Source organism: Taudactylus pleione, unplaced genomic scaffold (assembly GCF_031769625.1).
Source record: "Taudactylus pleione unplaced genomic scaffold, aTauple2 ptg000886l, whole genome shotgun sequence".
Taxonomy (NCBI): domain Eukaryota; kingdom Metazoa; phylum Chordata; class Amphibia; order Anura; family Myobatrachidae; genus Taudactylus; species Taudactylus pleione.
In genome coordinates, this window is record NW_028285287.1 from 1,360,269 (window position 1) to 1,384,654 (window position 24,386).

At 45.0% G+C, this 24,386-nt stretch overlaps 1 protein-coding gene across 1 annotated transcript in view; it reads left to right on the forward strand.

The window, feature by feature from the left end:
• Positions 1-489: 489 nt before the first annotated feature.
• Positions 490-24,386, forward strand: part of ERAL1 (Era like 12S mitochondrial rRNA chaperone 1) — a 32,670-nt gene continuing 8,773 nt past the window's right edge. The window contains exons 1-5 of the mRNA XM_088459004.1: positions 490-666; positions 13,547-13,711; positions 16,535-16,662; positions 17,476-17,553; positions 18,243-18,289. Coding sequence (XP_088315130.1) covers positions 600-666; positions 13,547-13,711; positions 16,535-16,662; positions 17,476-17,553; positions 18,243-18,289 — 485 coding nt within the window. The 5' untranslated portion in view covers positions 490-599. The remainder of the gene's footprint in view (positions 667-13,546; positions 13,712-16,534; positions 16,663-17,475; positions 17,554-18,242; positions 18,290-24,386) is intronic.

Consider the following 24,386-nt stretch of genomic DNA (forward strand, 5'->3'; position numbering starts at 1 on the left):
TTATGCACGCCCATTCAACATTAAAACGCCCTGGCACGCCTGCATTTCGCCGACCCCCCCATCACTCTGCGATGGGTCTGTGTAGTGCACGTGATCGTAGTCCCAATCGCAGTGGAGTGTTTGCGCGTGCGCACTGCGATGCATACACATGCGCAGAACGAAACAATCGGCCGATTGTGTGTGTAATCGCAGTTGCGATCCTTGCTGAGCCAGGCCCTGAGAAGTAGAGAACCCTGTCTCAGATCTGCTTGAACACTAATCAAATACGTCATATAATATGCTACGCCTAATAACTAACATAGAGACAGGAGAGAGAAAAAAAAAAAAATCACTTTTTAGTACAGATTAACAAACTTTCATAAAAACACGTTTTTAAACGATCTCATCAGTGATCAGTATATAGCAAATGCAGAACAAACATCTTTAAGCGTCTGTTTTGCCAGAACTAAACATGGCGGCGTTAGGGTTTGTTTTTTTTTTGCGACGTTGTGTCGCTGAGTTGAGGTCATCAGCGAGACATCATGCATGCTGCCTAAGATGTGGCCGATATAGTACAGCTTGGTAATAAACAGGCTCGGAAGTGCAAGCCGCCGGCCAGCATGTGGTGTGCGGTGCTCAGGAGCGTCCGGGTGGGGGCTGCCCGAGCCCTGGCTGGGAGGAGAGCAGGTTGGTCCGCGGCACTAACCCATGGTGACAGCAGTTTAGGGCTTAACTGCAAGGTTTTGCATGACCTGCTGTTAGGACTTGTAGTTCCACATACAATGAAGTCAACATGTTACCGAACACATTGCCTTATTCTGTGCTGCGCATATGTTTGAGGTCATGTATCATACCTATGTAATCTTGGATATTACATTGGTATATTTGCCTACTCTAAAGCAACAAAATTACTAGCTTTTGGTTTGTGTTTTTTATAGACATATTTTTTTTGTGTGATGAATATCATGTGTGTCTGTATATAACCGACCTGGTAATGTGCACAATGGCTTCCATGCTTCATATATGGTTTTTGGTGTGCGTATCCGCTCTCTTGTATAACACAAAGACATGACCTTTCTGAGGCAGAGTCTGATTATCCATCAGGCAATTTTGGTTAGTGCCTGGTGAGCACTCAAAGGCCTGGATTACTGTAATGATGGGTATACATTGTCAGATGAAATGTTTGTCAGAACAACAGACATTTTGCGAGAGCCTGAAAAAACCAACGTAGATCGTGGAAAAATAAATAAATAGAAAACCTCCATGTCTAGGTCCAATGGCAGGGCAATTCAACTTGCAGTAGGGATTGACATTCGATTCTGAAGTTTCACTACTATTGATGTTTTCTTTTTTGATGGTAGTGTTTTCACCTTTCGATGGTGGCTTACTGATAGTAACCACCATCGAATGGTGTGGAAGCGATAGCCAACCATTGTTACAATACAGCTGAATTAGCTGTTTAACATTGGGTACGGCTGCAGGGTACTATTGCGCATGCTCTAATTATATTTTTTTTCCAGCAAATTCTTTTGATGCGATGGTTAGATACCATCACATCGAAAGTTTCGATGGCAGAAGCCCAGCCATCATTTGATGGTGAGCTTCCAATGTCCATCCCTAACTTGCAGAAACTGTAAACTGGTTCGCAAACTAATACACTGCGGTGGCGTGCAGCAGCTAATAAGAAAAAGGCTGCTTCTCTTTGGTTGCTGTGCTGAAGCCATGTCTGATTCTGTCAGCTGTCACATGTGACAGCAATATCCAATAAAAATAAGTCTGATTCTTATTGGCTGAGATTGCCACTTATAACAGCCTCTATTGCTTGGCGCCAGCGTCACTAGTGTTCAGTCTAGGAATGTAGGCACATTGGGGGTATGACATTGCAAACTACAAATTGCGGCATGCTGCAATTTCTGTATTTGGCCTAGGTTGAAGTGCATTCTCCATGCAGGTGTTCATTCTAGCACCCTGCAGCTGTGACAACCCGTGCAGTTCCACTTTTCTGTCGCTTTCTGCTATGGTGCTTCTAGCACACTCTGGCCTGTATCTCAGCAGTTTGTTGTATCAGCTGAGTGTGCTTGAAGCAGAAGAGCAGAGAGCGACACCGCAGGCAAGAAACAGGAACTGCATGGGCTGTGACAGGTATAGGCTGCTAGAATGACTATTAGTCTAAATGTAAATGAGGGGCACAATGATAGAGCTTATTTCCCCTTCATTGTTAGGACCTGGAAGTGACGCGGAGTGAGGGTGGAAGTGCAGTTCCATGCCCTTAAAGGCCACCAAACAAACAAATTTGTCCCCTCGCGGCGGGCTCGCTTTGCTCGTCATGCTCAGGTTTTTATTCCCCCTCTGTGTTGACATGGATGGTAGAAAATGAAGTTGGACAGTAAATGAAGTCAGGGTCCTCTCCATGAAGGGCATCTAGACACTACCGTGGCATAATGTGATTGAGGGGTACTACTGTCAGTAGCTACTGTGCACAGAGAGTAAGTGACAGTGGAGAATTTACCTATAGCAACCAATAATCTTCTAGCTGGTAACTTCTACACTCTTTGATCCCTGTTGTCCAATATACTTAAATGCCTTACCATCATAAGGAAAGCATGGTGACACAAATGGGCTGATTCTGAGTTGTATAAAGGCAAGTAACTGTTCACTTGGAATAGACCATGTTGCACTGCGATTGGTGCAAATCATTTATTTTTGTTTGTAGCCACATATACCGGGCAGCTTTCTTCCTGCGTTCCAGTTTAAGTTTGAGTTTGGACAAGCCCCTCTCATATGTTCATTTCTCTGCACATCTCACATCTGTCCCACTGGCAGTGCATCGTGGTTTGCCAAGATGCAAAGTCACTTTCTTTTTTTTTTTGCTTTGCTCCCTAGTAAAGCTGGGAACACACTGCGATTCTCAGCCTGACGTGCTATATCTGTCGGAGACTATATTTGTGTACTGTATACGTTGCACCAGGACCCGACGATCGGACTAAAACCTGTTTGTTTGGCTCCCGATATTGCGTGTGCTGCACACGCCATGTTTATCCTGTTGTTTTGGTATCGTTAAAGTGCAGTGTGTATGGACCTTGATCCGATGTCAACCAATAGTTTATTGTACACACATCACTCTTGTGTGCGTTTGTATTTAAATCTGCTATGATATGACCTCCCTTGGCTCGTCAGCAGTTGAACTAACATTGTCAGTAGCGCAGGGGATGGTACTTTGAGGAACCCTATCTGCCGTGGAACTACACAGTTCAGCATGCGACCTGTACCATGACAGGGCATGCTGGCATGTGTAGTTCCATGGCAAATAAAGAGTGGCATGTGGTAAACCCCTGATGCAGGTAAAATAACCAGGCTAGATCAATAGTAAAGTGCAGCATCAGAGTATATAACTAGCGTCTACACCAGAGGTTCCCAAATGCAGTCTCCAAGGCTCCCCAACAGTTCAGGTTTTAGAGAGATCCATGGTTGAGCACAGGTGACTTATTAGTACCTCCAGTCAATTTGATTTAACCACCTGTGCTCAACCATGGATATCTCTAAAACCTGAACTGTTCAGGTGCCTTGAGAACCGCATTTACAGAATACCGTAATGGCGAGCCTTTGCTTCCTTTTCCTGTAATGTCCATTTAGTCCAGCACATTATTATAATTAATTTGTATTTTTCAGGCTGAAACCACAATTATCTGACAGTATGTACAGATACACTACAGTATACCGGCAAATCTATTTGGAATCAAAATGATTGTTTGGAACTAAATGATTGTTGGGTAGTGTGTCGGCCGTTTTTGGGGTTGTTTTTGGTCGGCCTGAATCAGTCTAGTTGTTAGCACTGGGCAAAACTTTATAATGTGTACCCAGCTTACGGATCAGCTGCAATGGGGAAAAGTATTAATGGAAATAGTTCCATGGGCTCACAATTGTTTATGATAAAAAAAATGTTAGTCGTTCTGATGTAATGTGATAGCAAAAGGCAGCCTGTTATTCTCAAATGTTTGAAGGACAGAATTGCAGGTAAATAGCTTTAATAAAACGGAATATTTTGTCAGCAAAGTAATGCTGTGGCTTGTGCACATCAGTTTAGATTTTTAGTTAACTGTAAACATAACATTGTTCTTTATTATATATATATATCTATCTATCTATCTCACACTGTTCAGTAAATGAATGCTGCCACTACTCCCAACTGAATACTTCCTCACACTCCCGCCCATGCTGGCCTCCGCCACTGGAGCTCTTCCCCCTCCCTTTCAGACTCTCCACCTTTCTACAAAATTTCAAACAGGCTCTCAAGACCCACTTCTTTATCTCAAAGCATTGCGGCTGTCCTCCTATCCCACCACTCATTTCTCTCTGTCTCTCCCATCTGTGCCACCCCTGTCTGTCTCCCACTTCCATTTAGATTGTAAGCTCTCACGAGCACAGCCCTCTCCCCTCACAGAATATACACAAAAGAGAGACTGCGCTTTCTGCTCCAATTTCAGTGTTCTGCAGTATGTAGTCAATTAATAAACCCCTGTCTCATACAATACAATGTTATAAATAAAATATGCACACAATATACTGCTGCTGTTTAGAAATCCCAGGTCATCTGATTGAAATGTGACAACAGAAAAGAGGGGTGGAAACAGCACTATGTATATAGTGTTTATATTAAACCACTGCATGTGATTATATGAAAAAAGTTATAAAATGTATTCACATAATATACACCCTAATTTCAAAAGCACAATACACCATAAAATGCTACAAATTGCATAAATATGAAAATGAAAAAATGAATATATAATAAAATGAATTGCTGGAATGTAGGTGTGGTACGTAGTCCCGATGTTAGGAGTCACTGGTAGAAATAAAGGCTGCCTAACCTGCAGGTAGTAGGTGTTGGAAATTACCGTGTCTGAAAGTGGATATCAATGCCGTTAAACAGGAGGGTTCCTGGGGTTGTAAATTCTTGCAGCTTGGTGCAGTGCCGCTTTAGGTGATTCAGCGTGATCTTGTTATCCCTATCTTTGTTTTATACAAGGAAGGTGGTGTTTGCATTTCCTAAATGGAGGATTGCAATTTTCCACTATTACAGTGTTTCCCAAACTCTGTCCTCAAGGCACCCTATGGGCTTTTTCACACCTGCCGGTTTTGGCAAGCCGGCAGAAAACAGACGTTGCTGGTTGTAAAATGTAATTAAACAAGAAACCTGGTGGGTCCTTTCACACGGCACGGTCGCTGTGTAACAGCTGGGAGTATCCACTGAACAGGACTGCTGCCGCAGCGTGTCCGTGCCGTCCAAGCAAGGCAGTGGTGTATAGGAAACCATGTTTCTCCTTCATCCACCAGGGGACACTGGAGCCTCAGTACAATGGGGTATAGAAGTGTGTTAACCGGGAGCTGGCACCTTTAAATAAAAAACTACTGGTAGCTAGCTGCTCCCCCTCTATAACCACCCAGGTCAGTCTAAAAAATGTGCCCTGGGAGCTGGACGTAAGCCTCCTTAGGGCTCCGGAAATTTACTCTACAGCATGAGGACAGACAGGCAGCCTACTGCCCCTGCCTGTCTGCGCCGAGGGAGCTGCCGGGGAGATCCTCACTGCTGCTGCATGCGGTTTGCGCTGAGGTCTCCTGCTACAGAGACCTCAGTCTCTGGGTATCCAAAGACGTGCTACATGCAGTGCACGTCGCGGGACCCAGTAGCTTATGCCCTCCGCCGGCAGCACAGGCAGGGTTAAGGTTAATGTTCCCTGGCTCCCTGGTTAGCAGAGGAGCCAGGACATGTATTTAGGCGGGCATTCACAGTGCGCTCCGCTAGCGCTGAGAGCGCCATAGCGGGGGGGGGGGGCGGAGCCTAAGTTTCCCTTCTGCTCCTGCCTCCCAGCAGCCTCAGCGCTTCCAGAAGGACGCTGATGGCCATTTTAAGCACAAGGCACACGCACTACAGGGTGGAGAGAGAGCTGTGCAGGAGTCAGGCTAGTACTCTGTGTATCAGCACTTGCATTTTTTATTCTTATCAGCACTATTCTGTTAGCACTGCAAGCATTATAGTTTATCTCCCTCTGTGCCCCTTTCAGGTCTGTGTGGTGTGATTGAAAAATCTGTTATTGCAATACTGTCCTTTTCTCTGTGTGTGTGGGTGTGGTGTCTGTAACAGACATGTCTACCAAGGGGTCTAAAACTGCACAAATGTCTTTTTCATGCAAGACTTGTGGTGAAAAATTCACACAGGGACAATCTAATGCTTTCTTACTGTGTGATAAATGTGTGTCTTTACCTCAAGATACTAATCTTGAAGTCCAGCCTGCAGTTATATTAAATCTGTCATCAGAGCTGGAATCAGCTCGTAAGGACAGGGAGAGGCTGAGACAAACAGCAGCTGAACCAGATTGGGCTCGCTCTCTGGCCAGATCTGTTGAGGGACTTACAAAAGCAATGTCCCAGGCCCCACCTGCTTCTTCTTCTCCTGCTCAAGTCCTTAGTAAGAGATTGATTCATAATCCCTTACACTGGGATGAGTCAGATGCGGAGTTGCAGGACACTGAAGAGTGCGAGGTTCAGGAAGAGGAAACTTACATTCCTAAAGACCCCGAACCTGCATCTCAGGACGTGGATGCTTTAATTTCAGCAGTATGCCAGGTGTTGCATGTAGAGGATTTAGAGGTTACTGAAAAACCATCTATTTTCAGTAAAAGATTTAAACAGTCTGTTACCTTTCCAGCATCAGAAGAGCTGGATGAGATTCTTTTTTCCGCATGGAAACACCCAGACAAAAAATTTCAAATGTCTAAGAAATATCTGTCTTATTACCCTTTCCCACCTGACAGTAGGAGATTATGTGAAACTCCTCCAGCAGTGGACCCGTCAGTAGCCCGTGTTTCCAAGAAAACGGTACTTCCGGTGCCTGGCGCGGTTTCCCTAAAGGAAACCTCGGCTAGGAAGATGGAACACACATTGAAAACCTTGTATACAGTTGCAGGGGTTTTGATGCGTCCAGCACTAGTTAGTTGTTGGGTAAATAAGGCCATTGAAGCCTGGGCGCTGCAGCTGGCTGAGGGGATTAAGACAGGTACGCAAACTGACGACTTAATTCAGTTAGCCGAACAGATCGCAGAGTCGGCTGCTTTCCTCGGAGAAGCGTCTAAGGACATTTGTAATCTATCCGCCAGATCTTCAGCATTCGCTATATCTGCTAGAAGGGCTCTGTGGCTGCATCAATGGCAGGCAGATGCAGAGTCCAAGAGAGCGGTAGAGGCCCTTCCCTTTACTGGGGAGGTACTTTTCAGATCGGAATTAGATAAGTGGATCTCACAAGCTACAGGTGGGAAATCCACTTACCTACCATCTGCAGCTCCTTCACCTACTAGAAGATCTTTGGCAGGTCCCTCCTTTCGATTCTTTCGTTCCTCTGGAAGATTTAGAGGGCGTTCCTGAGGAGGTCCGGCCTTCTCCAGAGGTCGAGGTAGAGCTTCAGCATCAGCCGCCTCCAACACTCAGCAGGACAAGGCAGCTGCCAAGCCTGCCGCATGACGTCCTTCCTTCTCATTTGGGGGATCCCAGGGTTGGGGCGTGCCTTTTATGTTTCAAGGACATTTGGATCCAGTCTTGCCAGGACGCCTGGGTCAGCAACATCATTATTCACGGCCTGAAATTGGACTTCAGGGCCCATCCTCCTTCTCGTTTTTTCAAAACCGGTTTACCTCTGGTTGCAGAAAAACGAGGAGAAATTCAAGGGGCAATACAAAAACTGTTATTGTCTCAGGTAATAGTGAATGTTCCGACCCATCAGAGAGGTCAAGGGTTTTATTCCAGCCTGTTTGTGGTGCCCAAGCCGGACGGCTCCATGAGACCCATACTCAATCTCAAGGATTTAAACCCTCATCTTTGAGCTTTCAAATTCAAGATGGAATCTCTCCAATTCGTTATAGCGGGTCTCAACAGGAACGAGTTTCTGGTGTCCTTAGACATAAAGGACCCTTATCGCCACATCCCCATCAGGCCCCCCATCAGGCCTTTCTTCATTTTGCGTTCCTAGAGTCGCATTTTCAATTCCAGGCCCTACCTTTCGGACTTTCGTCAGCTCCAAGAGTCTTCACAAAAGTTATGGCGGCAATGATGGCCCTACTGCATGGTCAGGGGGTCGTCATTGTTCCATACTTAGACGATCTATTGATAAATCTTCGGAAGCTCGGCTGTTAAGGGACATTCGCTTAACTCGGCGCATCCTCCTGCAACACGGTTGGATACTAAATTTCAAAAAGTCCTCCCTGATCCCCACACAGCGTTTACTATTCCTGGGAATGATACTGGACACAGTGCAGCAAAGAGTTTTCCTGCCTCAAGACAAAGCTACCTCCATTCAGCATATGGTGCGCCTGGTCTTACAACATCGCCGAGTGTCTGTGCATCTCTGTATCCGGCAGATGGTGGCGGCCTTCGAGGCGATTCAGTATGCAAGATTTCATGCCCGTCCTTTTCAACTGGATCTCCTCTCCCAGTGGTCAGGATCCCACATTTTTCTCCATTAGAGAGTTCTCCTGGCGCCTCAGACTCGAACATCTCATGTGGTGGCTGAACCCTTCCCACCTGCTGGCGGGGAAAAGGTTTGCGGTGTGGGATTGGACCCTCCTCACCACGGACGCAAGTCTGAGGGGCTGGGGAGCAGTGACTCTGGGAAAGCATTTTCAGGGGCACTGGACGCAGCAGGAAGCCAGATTGCCCATAAATATCCTAGAGTTGAGAGCGGTATTTTATGCTCTCAAGCTGGCGCATCCGCTGCTGGAGGGGCAGGCAATCAGAGTCCAGTCGGACAACGCCACTGCAGTGGCATATATAAAGCGGAGCCGCCATGAGGGAGGTAACCAGGATTCTGCTTTGGGCAGAGGAATTCTCAGTAGCGATTTCTGCGATCTTCATCCCAGGAGTAGAAAACTGGGAGGCCGACTACCTCAGTCGGCAGGACGTTCATCCAGGGGAATGGTCACTCAATCCTCAGGTGTTCCAGCAGCTAACTCTGAGGTGGGGCTGTCCTCAAGCCGACCTTATGGCATAAAGGTTAAACCACCAACTTCCAGTTTACTACTCCAGAGCAAGGGATCCACGGGCAGCTGCAGTGGACGCACTGACGGCTCCGTGGAAGTTTCATTACATTTACCTATTCCCTCCGTTTCCGCTCATTCCGCTGCTGCTTCAAAGAATCAAGCGGGAAGGGATCAAGGTGCTTCTGATAGCACCAGATTGGCCCAGATACAGAATCTGTTAATAGACGAGCCGTGGCCACTGCCGCTTCGGGATGACATTCCTTCGTCAGGGCCCATTTGTTTATCGCGACTTAAGGCAGCTGCGTTTGACGGCCTGGCTATTGAAAGGGCCGTCCTCAGAAAGAAGGGTATTCCGTCTAGTGTCATTCCCACAATGATTCGGGCTAGGAAAGAAGTCACTTATCAACATTACTACCGCATATGGAAGACATATGTGGCTTGGTGTGAGAGACGTAATTCTCCTCCTTCAGTCTTTAATGTATCACGTCTCCTTTTTCTTCAGGCTGGTCTCACAGCAGGCCTTCGTCTGGGTTCATTAAAAGTACAGGTATCCGCGTTGTCCATTTTCTTTCAGAGGAAATTGGCTTTGCTTCCGGATATACAGACTTTTCTCCAGGGAGTTGTGAGGATTCAACCCCCCTTTGTGCCTCTCACAGCACCATGGGATTTGGATTTGGTGTTGTCCTTCCTCCAGTCTGATACTTTTGAGCCATTAGAGAGAGTGGAGATAAAGTACTTAACCTGGAAGGTGATTCTGTTGTTGGCTCTCGCTTCGGCAAGGCGTGTGTCAGAACTCAGTGCTCTATCCTGCCGCCCTCCTTATCTTATTTTCCATGAGGATAGGGCGGAGCTGCGTACTCAAAGGGCTTTTCTTCCCAAAGTGGTGGCAGCTTTTCATATAAACCAGCCTATCGTGGTTCCGGTGTTTAAGGATGACTCTTCCAATTCAAAATCCTTGGATGTAGTCAGAGCACTCCGGATTTACATTGACAGGACTGCCTCCCTCCGTAAATCGGATGCTTTGTTTATTCTGTTTGATGTGGCCCATCCACGTTGGCCGGCCTCCAAACAGACCATTTCTAGATGGATTCGCTTCACTATCAGGCAAGCATACGTGGCGGCTTCCAAACAACCACCCGGTCCTATTACGGCGCATTCTACGTGCTCGGTAGGTCCTTCATGGGCGGCTGCTCGTGGGGTTTCCTTAAACCAGCTTTGTAGAGCAGCCACTTGGTCAGGCACGCATACCTTCCTACGATTCTATCGTTTTGATACTTTTGCGGCCTCCACTTCAGAGTTTGGCCGTGCGGTCTTGCAGGGCACTCAGCGCTCTCCCACCCGGGATGTAAGCTCTGGGACGCCCCCATTGTACTGAGGCTCCAGTGTCCCCTGGTGGATGATGGAGAAAATAGGATTTTGGTACTTACCGATAAATCCCTTTCTCCGATTCCACAGGGGACACTGGGCACCCACCCTACGCTGTTCTGCCTGCATTGTTACTGTTTTTACAGGTTCAGACGCTAGTTTGCGTTTAATGTGGTCTGACTGACCTGTTCTTGTTTTCATGTATATGTGATATTAATGTAGCTTTTCTGTCTCCTCCTTACTTTCCAGCTCCCCTCGGGCACAGTTGTTTTTAGACTGACCTGGGTGGTTATAGAGGGGGAGGAGCTAGCTACCAGTAGTTTTTTATTTAAAGGTGCCAGCTCCCGGTTAACACACTCCTATACCCCATTGTACTGAGGCTTCAGTGTCCCCTGTGGAATCGGAGAAAGGGATTTATCGGTAAGTACCAAAATCCTGTTTTCCTTACACACACACACACCAGCCGGCTTGTACTGCAGCCGCTGCGCATGCCCAGTAGAAGGGGAAAAAAAACACATTAAAAACACTGCTCAAAGCCGTTTCATGTGAAAGGCACTGAGTGTCTGGAAAAAAATGGACGGCTTCTGCCTGTTTTTGGTCGGTCAAAGCCGGCAAGTGTGAAATAGCTCTAACAGTCCAATTGTTAATATTATCCATGCTTAAGCACAGGTGACTAAATTAGTATCTTAGTTTGATTGTACCATCTGTGCACAAGCATGGTTACAGTTAGAGTACCTTGTGGTCCGAGTTTGGGAATCCCTACTGTAGTGTATTATTGCACTGTGGGATTTTGCCCACAAAACAAACCTGCAACCAATTTTTTAAAATTGTATACTGTGTGTATTGTGAGTGCGCATACCCGCGTTATTTTTGTGGGCAAAACTTCTTGGACAATTACATATGACCCTCTGATTCAGTGTCATGAAAAAAAAAAATATATATATATATATATATATATTTGCAATTTTAGGGGGGTATTCACTCAGTGGTGATTACCCCGCGTGCGAGTTCCCCGCAGTTGGACTGAACCTCGCAGCTCATAGAGCAACGAGGTAAAGTCAGCGGAAAAACCACCAAATCGGGCTCGCGCGCGGGGAAATAACCCATTGATTCCGCTATATATGCGGAATCGGTGTGTTTACATGAGTCACGATTTTTCCGCGTGGGGAAAAAGGCTATTTAATTGAATAGCTTTTCTCCACGCCGCAGGGATTTTGTCCGCCGATTAGTCATAGGGTAAACCCTGCGGCTAATTGATTAACCCCCTTAGAGATGATTTATGTCTTTGGGAAATTACAAATATTGGAAGCTTACATTTTGGCACCACTAAATATACTTTTTAGTGATCATCTCTAATCTCCTTTTAATATCAGCTGATCCAGCCATTTTTAAAGCAGTCTCAAGATTGAAACCAAACATTCTGGATTCCACTCTAAACCAAATGTACACTGATAAACAGCACTTACCCAGTCACACTCACCTAGAGTTATATACCGAGTTATATAACCGGTGCAGTAACTAATCTAAAAACGGGTAATATATTAAATAAACACTTCTGTACAAATTAATACATTTATTGCTTAGAATAAGGATAAGTGCTGTTTAGCAGTGTACATTTAGGGTGACATCACCAGTTTTGAGGCTCCCCCCTTGTCACTAATTCTTTATGATCTAGCGTGCCCATCTCCAAATGTCTGGTTCCCACTATAGCTTGTAATCACAACTTTTTGTTAGTGGGTGTAATTAGTGTCACATTTTTTCCATTAAAATACATTTTCCATTATATTTTCTTGGCACTACAATGATTCTCCCTAGGTAAATCTACTGCAAAAACACATTTGATAAATCAGGCTCTGTCTTTCTGGAAGCCGTACTGCACTATTGTCAGTGGCGTAGTGGCTAGCATTGCTGGAGTCATGAGTTTGATACCGACTAAGGCAATTTAAGTGTGGAGTTTGTGTTGTAGTGGGGATATTAGGGAATTTAGGGCCATATCGAATTAGACACGAAAACTTAAAATTTTCGCATGCAAAACTTTACGCACTGTTTGCTTGAATGTCACTTTTCCCATCTATCGTCAATCCTATTGCAAAAGACGTGAAGCGCCATTTGGCCAAAACATTTCCTTGGTGTTAGCGGCGTGAAGTGCAGGTGAAAATGGGGTAATTTGCCTGTACCCTGAAAAAATTTAAACTTAGGCTAATAGTGTAGAAGTGTATTAGTGGCCAAAATTAAAGTGTTTGGGGTTTATAAATTGTGTCAAATGGTTGTTATATGTATTTTTCTCTAACAGTGAAAAAATGATAGAAAGCAATATATTTGGGGAAAAATAAATGCTGTAGTTATATTGTGGGTACATTAAAATGGGTGTTTTTTTTGTTCTAAAAGTGCATTTTAAAAATACACCTCTCACCAATACCAAAAACACGTTCCATCCATACAGCCCCCCAAAATACCTACCCCACTACTTTAAACCCATTTTCCAACACTTTTTACATTTTCACTCCAAAAATGACGTTATTATTGGCTGAATTAAGTTAATTACATTTTTTTTTTTGCCTAATTAGTCATTAGGGAGGGTGTCCAAGGGGATCTGAACCCAGTCCTGACATTTTTAGCAAAAAAATAAGTGTTTTGCACAACTTTTCACCCACTCTCAGATGGTGAAAGCTTTTCGTCACTATTGACTATTGAGAATTTGCATGTGCGAAAGCCGCGGCTAATAACCTAGCGCGATAAGCATTTTTGGCGATAAGTTAGCACAAGTGTTAATTTTTCGTACAACTGCAGCTTTTTGCGGCTAATTGGATGTGACCCTAAGCTCCAATGGGACAGGGACTGATGTTATTGACAAACATTCTGTACAGCGCTGCATAACTGCTGGTGCTATATAAATAAGTTCCGACAATAAGGTCTCGGTAATATTGGATCCTTTTCTGGCAAAATGGTCTCAAGCTGCCATACAGTACATCACAAGAAATCCTCTTCTCTTCAAATAGATCAGACGTATTAATTTTTAAAATAGTCCTAAATAACCATTCTTCTAAAGGTTATATTTTTTTAATTCAGAGATGCCATTTATTTTAGTCACATTTGTCTTTTGTATTTTCTTTTATATTGTAATATACTTTTATATGTCCATGGTGTGATTTGCACTCTTTCACATTCTCCCACAGCAAGCGTCATACTTCTAAGGAAGCCGGATCCTCACAGGACTAATACGCTGGCAGCATGTCTATATGGAAAGGACTCTGCTATTGGGAAGTTGTTGGGCGTGAGCCAGGACTTGCCTGCAAATGACTGTCTTGCCCAGGAGGTCCCAGCAGTCTCCTTTAATAAAGGTGAGTGTTCTGTGTTATATTGTTGACATTATTTAAAGTGTGTCCGGCGCAACCCACTCAGCAGATCCTGCACTGCAGGGAGGCGCCAGGCTGGAGAGGCGGTCTCCCTGCAGCTGCTGCTGTGCCAGTTGTTACTGCTACTGTGCCGGCTGCTGCTGCCCCATCACACTGTATGAGAGGCAGCAGCAGCCTGCTACAGAGAAGCGCAGCTGAGCATGAGAGGCTACTCACAGTCCCTCCCCCTGCTGATTGCAGAGTGCCAGGTGAGGTGACTGTACTGCTTACTTCCCTAGTCCTCCTCTCTGATCGGCTGCCTGCTCCGCCTCAGTGTGTATGCCCCAGGGATCCCTCTCTCCCTGCCAGAGAGCCTGAGTCTCCACCCCCTCCTACAATCTACCTATCACAGCTGGTCCCTCTTCTGTTCTATGGAATCTCCTCCTGTTACTGTCCCTGACTGCTCTGTCCCCTCACCACGAGTCTCTGCCCCCTCCTGTCTGTCACTACTCTATTCTATTGAATATGCTCACCCCTTGTCCTTAGCCAAGACCCAGCCCCTCACACAGAGTCCCGGCATCCACGCCGTTACAGGGGTGTGCACAAATTAGCCACTGCAATGCCATATGCAGCTTGAGTACCCACAGCGTGCGTGGCTGTTAGAAATTCCTGAGGTATGAGCTTGTGCAATTGCTGCGTTTAGGGAATGTGTATGAAATACCAATGGACGGGATGCCGGCTTTCAGTATACTGACAGTGGCATCCCGATGGTTCAAATCCCGACAGGGGAACGGTGAGTAATGTTCCCCTGTCCTATTTACCACTAACCCTCCTGTTTATTACCCCAATGCTAACCCCCCGCACAGTAACCCTCCCAGTAAGTGCCTAAACCTAGCCTTTCCCCCATGGTGCCTAACCCTGCCCCCCCTTAGTGCCTTATCCTAGCATCCCTAATGGTAAATAAGGGGCATTGACTCATGTACTGCTGTCTGAATGAATTAACTGTTTTGTTTATAGTGTCATATTTTTAGGTATATGACTCTCAGTAATATACAGCTTTTCCTGATATCCTATACGGTTACTTGCTGTTAAGAATATTTGAAATGATTTAAATAACAGCCTGGGAGATGGCAGAGAGGGTGACCCATGTGGGAGGTGTCTTTCGCCATCAGGAAGGTGCCAGGCTGGAGAGGCGCCACTGCTGTCTTCTCTGTATGTCGGGTGCCCGCTGAGAGTTTAACAGCGGGCGCTCGATGGCTCCATCCCTGCAGCCAGAGGCTGGATCTCACTCCTGAGCTCCACCTTCTGGCTTCCACAGTGTGTGTCGGTAGAGACCTCATGACATCTCTCCCATAGCGCCGAGCGAGAGGAGCTGTCGGACAGCAGCGGGCACAGGTGCGGTGTTTCAGGTAAGAATAGTGTGTCTGTGTGCCATTATGTGTAAAGGGCATTATTACTGTGTGTCATTATGTGTAATGGGCATTAGTACTGTGTGTCGTCATGTGTAAGGGGCACTACTACTGTGGGCATTGTGTATAAGGGGTACTACTGTGTGTCGTAACATAAGGGATACTGCTATGTGGTGTAAGGTGAATCAGTGGTGCTATGTACGGTGTAATGTGAATAAGATTCTGCTACTGTGTGGAGTAATTTGAATTGGGCGGTACTATTGTGTAGCCACGCCCCTTCCTTGTGAGACCACACGCCATTTTTGTGGTGTGCTCTGAAGGCGAGCGCTATCCCTTTATAAAAGCTGGGGGAGAGGGCGCAAATTTATAGTTTGCAGGGGGGCGCCGAACACCCTAGCACCGGCCCTGTGTGTGTCCACGTTTAATCAGCCCTACCTTAATCAATCCTTCTGCTCATGTAGTGCAAATAAGGGATCCTTCAGTATTTCTTTTATATGGGTTTATTAGTGTATTTAGTTACTTTGCAAACATTACGCTTGCATAGAACCCTAAAGAAGGGCCATTGTGTGGGCTGGCTGGGAAAAACTATTGATCCCTATCTGATTGCTTATTTGGTCGTTTGGTATACTGTGTGATGTTAGGCAGTTGGATTGAATATGACGTGTCCAACTTTAAGCTTGTTTGCTGTAACCTTCCTGCATTTCTATTCGGTTAGGAATCCATATGCCACGCTAGTATTAAGTCCAGACCTGTTAGTGTGCTTGGTCTATGTAACATCTACCCAGCCACCAAGCGTCATTTACACTGTCGTCAGCTCAGGGCTCTTCCCCACTTTGGGGGACCCGAAAGAAAAATGCTGTACTGCCAAACACAGAACTATTCTGTATGTATACAATGAGTAGTGACTTAAAGTATGTATTATCTGATCTCTAATCCATCAAAGGCTGAAATGTTGCTGTTTTAGTCATTTATACCCCTTTCAGACAGAAATGTCCCTAAAACCCAGCTTTTACTCAGCATTTGAGTGCCGGGTCGTGTTGCCGGTCCTAGCCTGACACCCCCCCCCCCCCCCCCCCCCCTTCACACAGAAAAGCAAATTACCCGTTCCAGCATTTCTACCCGGTAATTTGCTGATGAACACTGGTATTTCTTCTGTGTGAATGGGTCAACCCAGGTCGTAATTGCTGAGTCTCTGCCCCTGGTAAAAACCAGGGTCGAAGTCCCTGGAATTTCGACCTTTTGACACAGAAAAAGTACTTGTGTTGATCAATAAATTTCCGGGTAAAATTGCGTTACCCAGTAATTTCGTTTTTCTGTGTGAAAGAGGTATTATTGTACACGTTGAACAAGCCAGTTGGCCATTCATGCACTTTCAGCCCGTCTTTGTACGTAAAACAAAATGTCCTTTTTATCTCGGCAGATGAACGGGACAGTTTATTAAAACAGATTCCGGACCTGCCAGAGAGCCCCAAAATCCTAAGAATTGCCATTATAGGTGCTCCAAACGTGGGAAAGTCAACTCTGTCAAACCAGCTTATTGGCAGAAAGGTACTGTATCCTTTCATAATGTTAGACGTTCCTTAGGTCAAAAAATTTAACCGTTTACAAGTCTGTTGATTGTCAATGGCACCTAAGCCTGAAATAATAAGAAATTTTATGTAAAAGATCTAATAATGATACTTACTAATGTCAATCTAAAACATACAGAAGCCTTGAATAACATAAACTATTTTATATAAAGCTGTGATGTAGAAACTGGCTGAAAACAATATCTTGGGTTCATCATCAGAGCAATTGTAAATGCCATGCTGACCATCTCAAGTTGGTTAGGGTATAGGAATTATTTGTTAAAGTAATTTATTACTCTTTTATGTAGCGGTCCTTTTAAAGACTGTCGGTCTTAAATCATTAATGTTCCAGCAACTTTTATAGCAATGCTTCCCTTTGTATACAGTAGTTACAAATAAAAGCGCATTTAATCACTTTCTGGTGTAGTGTTCACAGATGTTTGCTGTGTGTGGTCTATTTTATTGTAAGTAATTGAGAATTCGCATCTGCTATGGATACATATCACCATATATTTTGTGAGACTGTAACTGGAGATCTCAAACGGATGTAGATCTTGTCATGTCCTATTCAGCCATGTTTCCTGCAAACTATACCATTACGGGCTATGACAAAAGCTATTTACATATGGGCTTGTATTATAATATTCTTTGCCAAACACTATACTGGTTGCAAGTTCGTTTTTTTGTAATTGTTAATTTGAAAATTAAAAAATTTTGCTTTTCTTCCTGTGGGGGGAAAAAAAAATAAAAATATATATATATATAATATATTCACAAGTGTCTGTGTATACAGGTGTTTCCAGTGTCCAGTAAGGTGCACACCACACGCTGCAAAACACAGGGGGTTCTCACGGAAGGAGACACACAGTTGGTAAGCATTTGCCAGTGGTACCGATTCAGACAATGAAAATAGAAAAAACGAATCTGCTCTTTGTATAAGAGTGGACAGATAAATTTAAACTATGGCCTAGATCTAATAACCAAAGAACCTGACCCGTAAATGTTTGGATGGCATACCGTACATGATCTTATTAACTGTGGAACGTATTAACCTGGCAGCTAAAGATATTTGTTGGTATGTACAGGATTTGAATTTTGTTCTGCAGTATTTCTTGGTGGCGGAAGTGATAAATGAACAAGGATAATTTGGGAGGTATCCAATTAGCCCCGATATATTTTCGGAGGCGAAAAACGGATTTCGCCCCCCTGTTTTTAACCCTTTTTTTTTTTTCTTATCTCGGTATCCTATTTGTTCGGCCGCACAAACAGAGGTCCGTGAACTTATCACGGATCCTATGTGATTTTTCCATGGCAAAGGCGAAAACACTGCGCGTTTTGGAGGTAATTTTTTTTCGGTGTCCCAAATAAAAAGCCCCAATAAGTGCTGGCATCAGCCCGGAATGCGGGGCTAATTGGATACCGCCCTTTGTGTGTTCATAGGACTGTAGTATAATAGAATTCAGTAAAATAATGTTATTTTCTTCTATTTTAACTTGTTTTCACATTTAAATAATAAATGTGCTTGTTCAACAAACTCCATTGATGTTTTCCTATGTCTAGATTCTGTTGGACACTCCTGGTATGGTCAGTGCTGAAAGAGCAAAAAGGTGAGTTACCAAATATTCATGGATTGTAGCTTGTAAATGTAGATTATTGTTGTATTAAGAAAAAACAACTGAGAAGGGCTAAACTGGTAGCAGTTCCCCCACTACTAGTCATCTGCAACTACAAGGTACCATTCACCTGGCACTGTCTGTCCTGTAACCTGGGGACCCGACTACTTGTCAACCTGTTAAATAAATAGTGACAGAAAGACAAGTATACTCCACACATCCTGTCTGTATAACCGTTAGTCATGAGTAATCAGATGTTCTATATAGGTTCAGTCAAGATGGCGACAAAGCAAAACTGTAGTGTGCGGACACTAGTGTTACTTTGCTCTAATAAAAAACCCTTATTTCTTATGTACTAGTTGGCTAAACACTTTTACATTTATGTAGTAAGGACATAGTAATATTTGGATCTGCTCACTCCTTTGTTTTTATGTTCCTAAAGAACAGTGTAATTGTAAATTCAAACCATTTTATTTATCTGCATGAATTTTTTTTTTTTTTTTACAAAGGTGCAGAGTTGCACTGAACAGCAGATTGTCAATGCAGTGGTTCAGGTTGGAGTTCTCAATAGCTGAACCTCCTAACATTTTCATTACATTATGCTAGTTTACTTATAATCATGTCGGGAGATATGAAGTGGGTGCACAGGCTGTCACGTGGACTTCTCTAAATGAAGGCTGTATATTTAACGTGCCAGAGAAGCATGTTCAACACTACATGGTCCTGTCTGTGTGCAGAGAAAATTAATGTAATTAAATTATATGTACTGTATTTTTGTGCTGCTCTTGCAGCTTACATTCTGCTTATCCCAGGGAACTGGGTTTTCCCCAAGCATCTGTGTGCGCCACAGCTGGCTATAGCATGTGTTTTTTTTGTAAATAATTTAAATATAATTACCTTTCTGTATCAATTCAAACAATATGTATTACTAAGATTTTACCACTACGATTAGTTAGTACTCTGTGTTTATGGCGACCTCCGAGCTAAATTTTTAGATGTGTATTTTCTTTAGCATACCCACCTGCTTGCTAGTAGCCAGGCTTTCAAATTAATTTATTGCATGCATGTGTGTTTATTATATACAGATATTTGGAGGCTATTGCAATAATCAATGAGGGAGATGAGTGCACAAATGAAAGCTTCTGTATTGTCTTGTGTGAGATGTGTGCATATTCTTGAAATATTCCTTAAGATTAATGTAACCGGATTTGGAAACAGATGGTAGGGAGAAAAGGACCATTCTGAGTCTAGGGTTGGTTTAGGCTTTGTCATGTTGTCAACAGATATAGGAAGGTAACTTCTGGTGGGAATATTGTCAGCTCTGATTTTGAGAGATAGAGTTTGAGGTGGTTAGAAGAACTGAATATGAAATGACAGACCGTCAGTAGCGCGGGTCAGCAGAGATGGTGAGAAATCCGGAGATGAGAAGTTTAGAAGTAAATTTATCATCCACATAGAGATTATACTGAAATCCAAAGGAACCTATTCATTTTGCAAGAAAGTGACATAGATAGAGAAGAGCAGATGATTTCACAGCGATCGCGCTGAGTGAAAAAAATTGTGGGTCCCAGGGACCCCTCATTTTGATAAATAGGGGTCCTACTCAACTGTTTTTGGGTCCCATCACATTATGGGGGGTGAGGGCAGGCAGCAGTTGGGACAGTGCTGGGGGCAGAAAGCAGTTGGGATACAGGGGTTTAAGGACAAGCAGCAGTTGGGGTAAAGGCAGGGAGAAGTTGGGCTAGAGGGGAGTTAGGGTAGGGAGGGATAAGTGCAAACAGTAGTTGTGACAGTGCTGGGGGCAAGTAGGGGGGCTAGGGTCAGGTAGTGCTGGCAGTAGGAAGGGGGAAAAGGTCGATAGCATCTGGGGCAGTACTTGGGGGCAAGGAAGAGGTTAGGGGCAGGCAGTACTAAGGCTAGGGAGGGGACAAGGGTAGATAACTGGGGTAGTATTGGGGCAAGGGGGAGGTTAGGGACAGGCAGTGCTGGGGGTAAGGTGTTTATGCTGTGGAACTGCAAAATTATTTTCAATATCAGTCCTGACAGCTGCACACTACCACTAAGGTAGTTTACAGTAAGATAAATCCAGTATCCCTGCCTATAGTGATGTGTATTTATTATGGAAGTAAACAGTATGGGGGTAACCTATGACCTGTGGTGTTTTGCTTAGTATTAGAGGGGACAATATGGACCAGGACAGCTGGGTAGTGAGCACTAGCTGTGTAAATACGCGCTATAGCGCATATTTTGCGATCACTGATTTACAGATTTGGACACTAAATACAGTGGCAGCTGGAGAATGGAGTGTGAGTTCTGTAGCTCACAGCAGGCATAGGTGTCTCAGAGGAATGAGAGCATCATGTTTATTGCTCTGAAAAAAGCTTTATAGAACTAATACAGACACCCTATGGTGGGATTATTTCCCTGTGATAAATATATCCCATATAATCTTTAATCCTCTGCCCGGAATAAGTGCCAGGGGCACTGACTAATGCTCCTCTACTGCAGTAACCAGAAAGAATCCCCAGGGGTCAGTACTGTGCACACACAGCAATCACTGAGCGCTGCCCTCTACATACACACGTGGGGGGAAAGTAGAACACTGGGTGCACCCCCTCCTCTTACCCACCCTGCCCGGAGCCTCTATCACCCCTCTTCCATACCCTCGGGGGCACCAGTGCATGATCTCCCACAATGCACAGAGTCACTTCCTGCACACAGATACACAGGACACGTACATACTGAGCAGGCACTGATCACAAGAGCTGGTAATCTACCTCCCTCTGACAGGGAGGTAGATTGCCAGCTCTTGTGATCAGTGCCTGCGCCTCCAGCTCTCCTCACATGCACAGTAGCACTGTACTACCAGCATACACACTGTTACTAATGTAGCCACCATCGTTACTCACCTACAGGATGTGCTGCCAGCCTGCAGGAGACGTAAGAGGTGGGAGGTTCAGTAGAGAAGGCTAATATTGGGGAGGGAGGCACAGGGAGAGTCCGAGGGAGCGGGGAGTGGCAGCTGCAGAAGGCGCCGGCGGACACAGGGATTTTGGGAGGTGTAGTTCTCCATCTCCAGCCAGCCGGTCTGTGCCCAGCGGAGGAGGAGACTCTTCCAGCAGCAATAGGTTGATGAGAATCTGCCGGCAGCGATTGGTTGAAAAGACGCCGCCGGCGGGGATGATTAGCTGCTGCGGCAGCGCACACAGCGCATCCTGCAGGACCCACTGAGTGTTAAAAACTGGGTCCCAAACTTCCTGTAGCACGTAAAAACGTGCTTTAGCGCATATTTTGCGATCACTGATTTACAGATTTGTCCACAGGACATTTGTTCTGTCCTGAAATCACAGATTATGTGGCTGAGCCATGCCAACACATTTTTTTTTATATCAAATATGCGTGTTACTTCAGTAATGTGACAAAGTACAGTGCACGAGTACCCTGGACGCTGGCCGTGCATGCCGCAGCGGTGTGCGGCTCGGACGCTAACCTGCAAAAAAGGGTGAAAGAATGAGAACCGGTTCCAGTGAGCCACGCCATCCATCTCGCCACACACTGTTGTTTAATCTGCGACTATATACCAACTTCATTGTATTGAAAATACTAAATATTGGGGTGTGTGACTAAGGGGCCATACTATAATCCCCAAACCTGACAAGCCCCTCCTACTGTCCCTGATCCATCCGGGCAGGCGCTGGATGACACTAGATGCACAATTGATCTCATCCATCACATTAACAGTCTTCAAATGCCTTATCTTGTGCTTGCCCTGGATGCTGAGAGCCTTTAATAGGATTGCCTGGCCTTTCATGACCCAAACTCTGTTAAAATTTGGTTTCTCAGGTAAATTCCTCCAAGCCATCCTAGCCCTCTACCACAGCCTCTCTGCCCTAGCAGGCAGAATCCTCTTTTCCTATCGCTAACTGCATTAGACGGGACTGCCCTCTTTCATCACTGATCTCCATCTTAGTGATCAAACCTCTAGCCTCCAGAATTCATTCCAACCCTGATGTCTACGGCAATGTGGTTAAGGACACTCGCTATAAATTTTCTCTTTGTAGATGATGTCCTCTCGAAACTCCTAACCTCTTCAGGCAGCTGTCTGAGTTTGTTACGGTCTCAAGAAAACCATTCTAAACCTGAGGACCTCATGCTCTGTCTACCCGACCCTCCTTAAAAGTTTATTGTAACTCAACTTTGATTTTCAGTAGCTAACTCCCTCTCAAATATCTGGGCATCCGCATTACCAGGTCATACATACGCCCATCTATATAAAGCTAACTACCCCCTACATTGGCCACATAGAACAGTGTCTTTTGACTTAGCACAAACTATGTATTTCTCGGATAGTTCGAGTTAACGCCTTAAAAATATTCTCCCTCAGATTTTGTATCTTTTCCAAACGCTCCCCAGTGTCGGCCTCCGTTCACTACTCCCTGCAAAGCTCCTGCTCACACTTTGTTTGGAAGTACAGAAAGCTGCATGTTAACACAAATTTGATATTTAAACTCTCCACTGCTGATGGCCTGGGCTTACCAGACATTCATATACACCATGACGCTATGCGCCACAGTTAAATGCTGGCATGTCATACCCCTCTGAACGTTAAACATTGGGTCTACCTGGTGGGTGAGTTGGTGAATGCGAGCCTGCTGTTGCACATCCCTTGTTAGCGAACTCTGCAGAGTCAGTCCCCACAGTTCTGCTCACGCAACATTGGAACAGGGTCAATTCCTGCCACCATGTTTCCGAACACCCCTCTTCCATGACTCCCTTATTGAATCATCCATTATTTCCACCGGGCCAGCATTCTGAAATGGTTTAATTTGGACCACTGCAGGCATTTCCAGGACCCAGCATGTAGTTGGTAAATTTTCCCCACACATTTCAGGAGCTTCAAGAAAAACGCAGGATCTTCTCCACTAACTTTTATCAATACCTACAAATGTGACACTTTATCCGTACCCTCGCGTCTCCCATTAGAAGCCTTTCCCCTATTGAATGCTACTGCACCTATCATTATCTGAACAGAGGTGTAATCTCCCATCTCTATTACTCTCTCTCAGGTTCTCAAACTCTGTCCTCAGGACCCCAAACAGTGCATGTTTTACAGGTCTCATCACAGGATCACAAGTTAAATAATTATCTCCACCTGTGGATCTGTTAAAATGTGTCAGTGAGCAATGAAAACACCTGGGTTACCTGCAAAACGTGACCATTTGAGGGGTCCTGAGGACCGAGTTTGAGCACTACTGCTCTATCTTATCCCCAGACTCTAGTCTCATGTCTCCTCAAGAACAGGCCTGGGAGCTAGACCCTGGTCGCAAGCTGGTCCTGGTGGCTTGGCATCTGATATGCTCCAACACCCTTAAATCATCAGTGTTGCCATCAAAGAAAAATATGAAGTCCCTCACCAAGTGGTATTTGGTCCCAGGCTACCTCCATAAGGGTTGGGTATGCGATGCCGGCAGTCGGGATGCTGCTGGTCTGAATACCAACAGCGGCATCCCAGCAGTGAAGATCCCGACAGCTGTAGGTAAGTATAGTACAACCCTCCCCTGTGCCTAAACCTAACCTCCCCCTTCCCGCACCGTAAACTTAACCCTCCCACCTTAGTGCCTAACCCTAAACCTAACCCCCAATACTTAACCGATGCCGGCAGTCGGGACACTGGTCCTGGGATCCCGATGCTGTAGGGATTCTGGCGCCGGCATTTAGACCTTCGGCATCCCACACGCCGGGATGCTGACTACATCCCCTCCATTAAACTTATTCAGACGTGTCTCTCCTTTACTGGCGACAATGTGGCCACCCTGGCACCTTTTTTTACACCTGGTGGTCATGCCATGTTCTCACTCCGTTCTGGGCCATGATTAAAACTTTCAAAGTACAGGTCACAGACCACTCGTCATCTCTAGACCTAACGCACCTACTGTTATGCCCCCAAACATACTGCCAATTTGATACGTTCCATTGCCAACTCTCACAAAATTGGAAGCTGACTAAACCACCCTCTAAATAGGATGTAGTGGATCAGTATATGTCTGAGCTTCTTAACAACATGTTCAACAAGTTCCATACAGTCTGGACC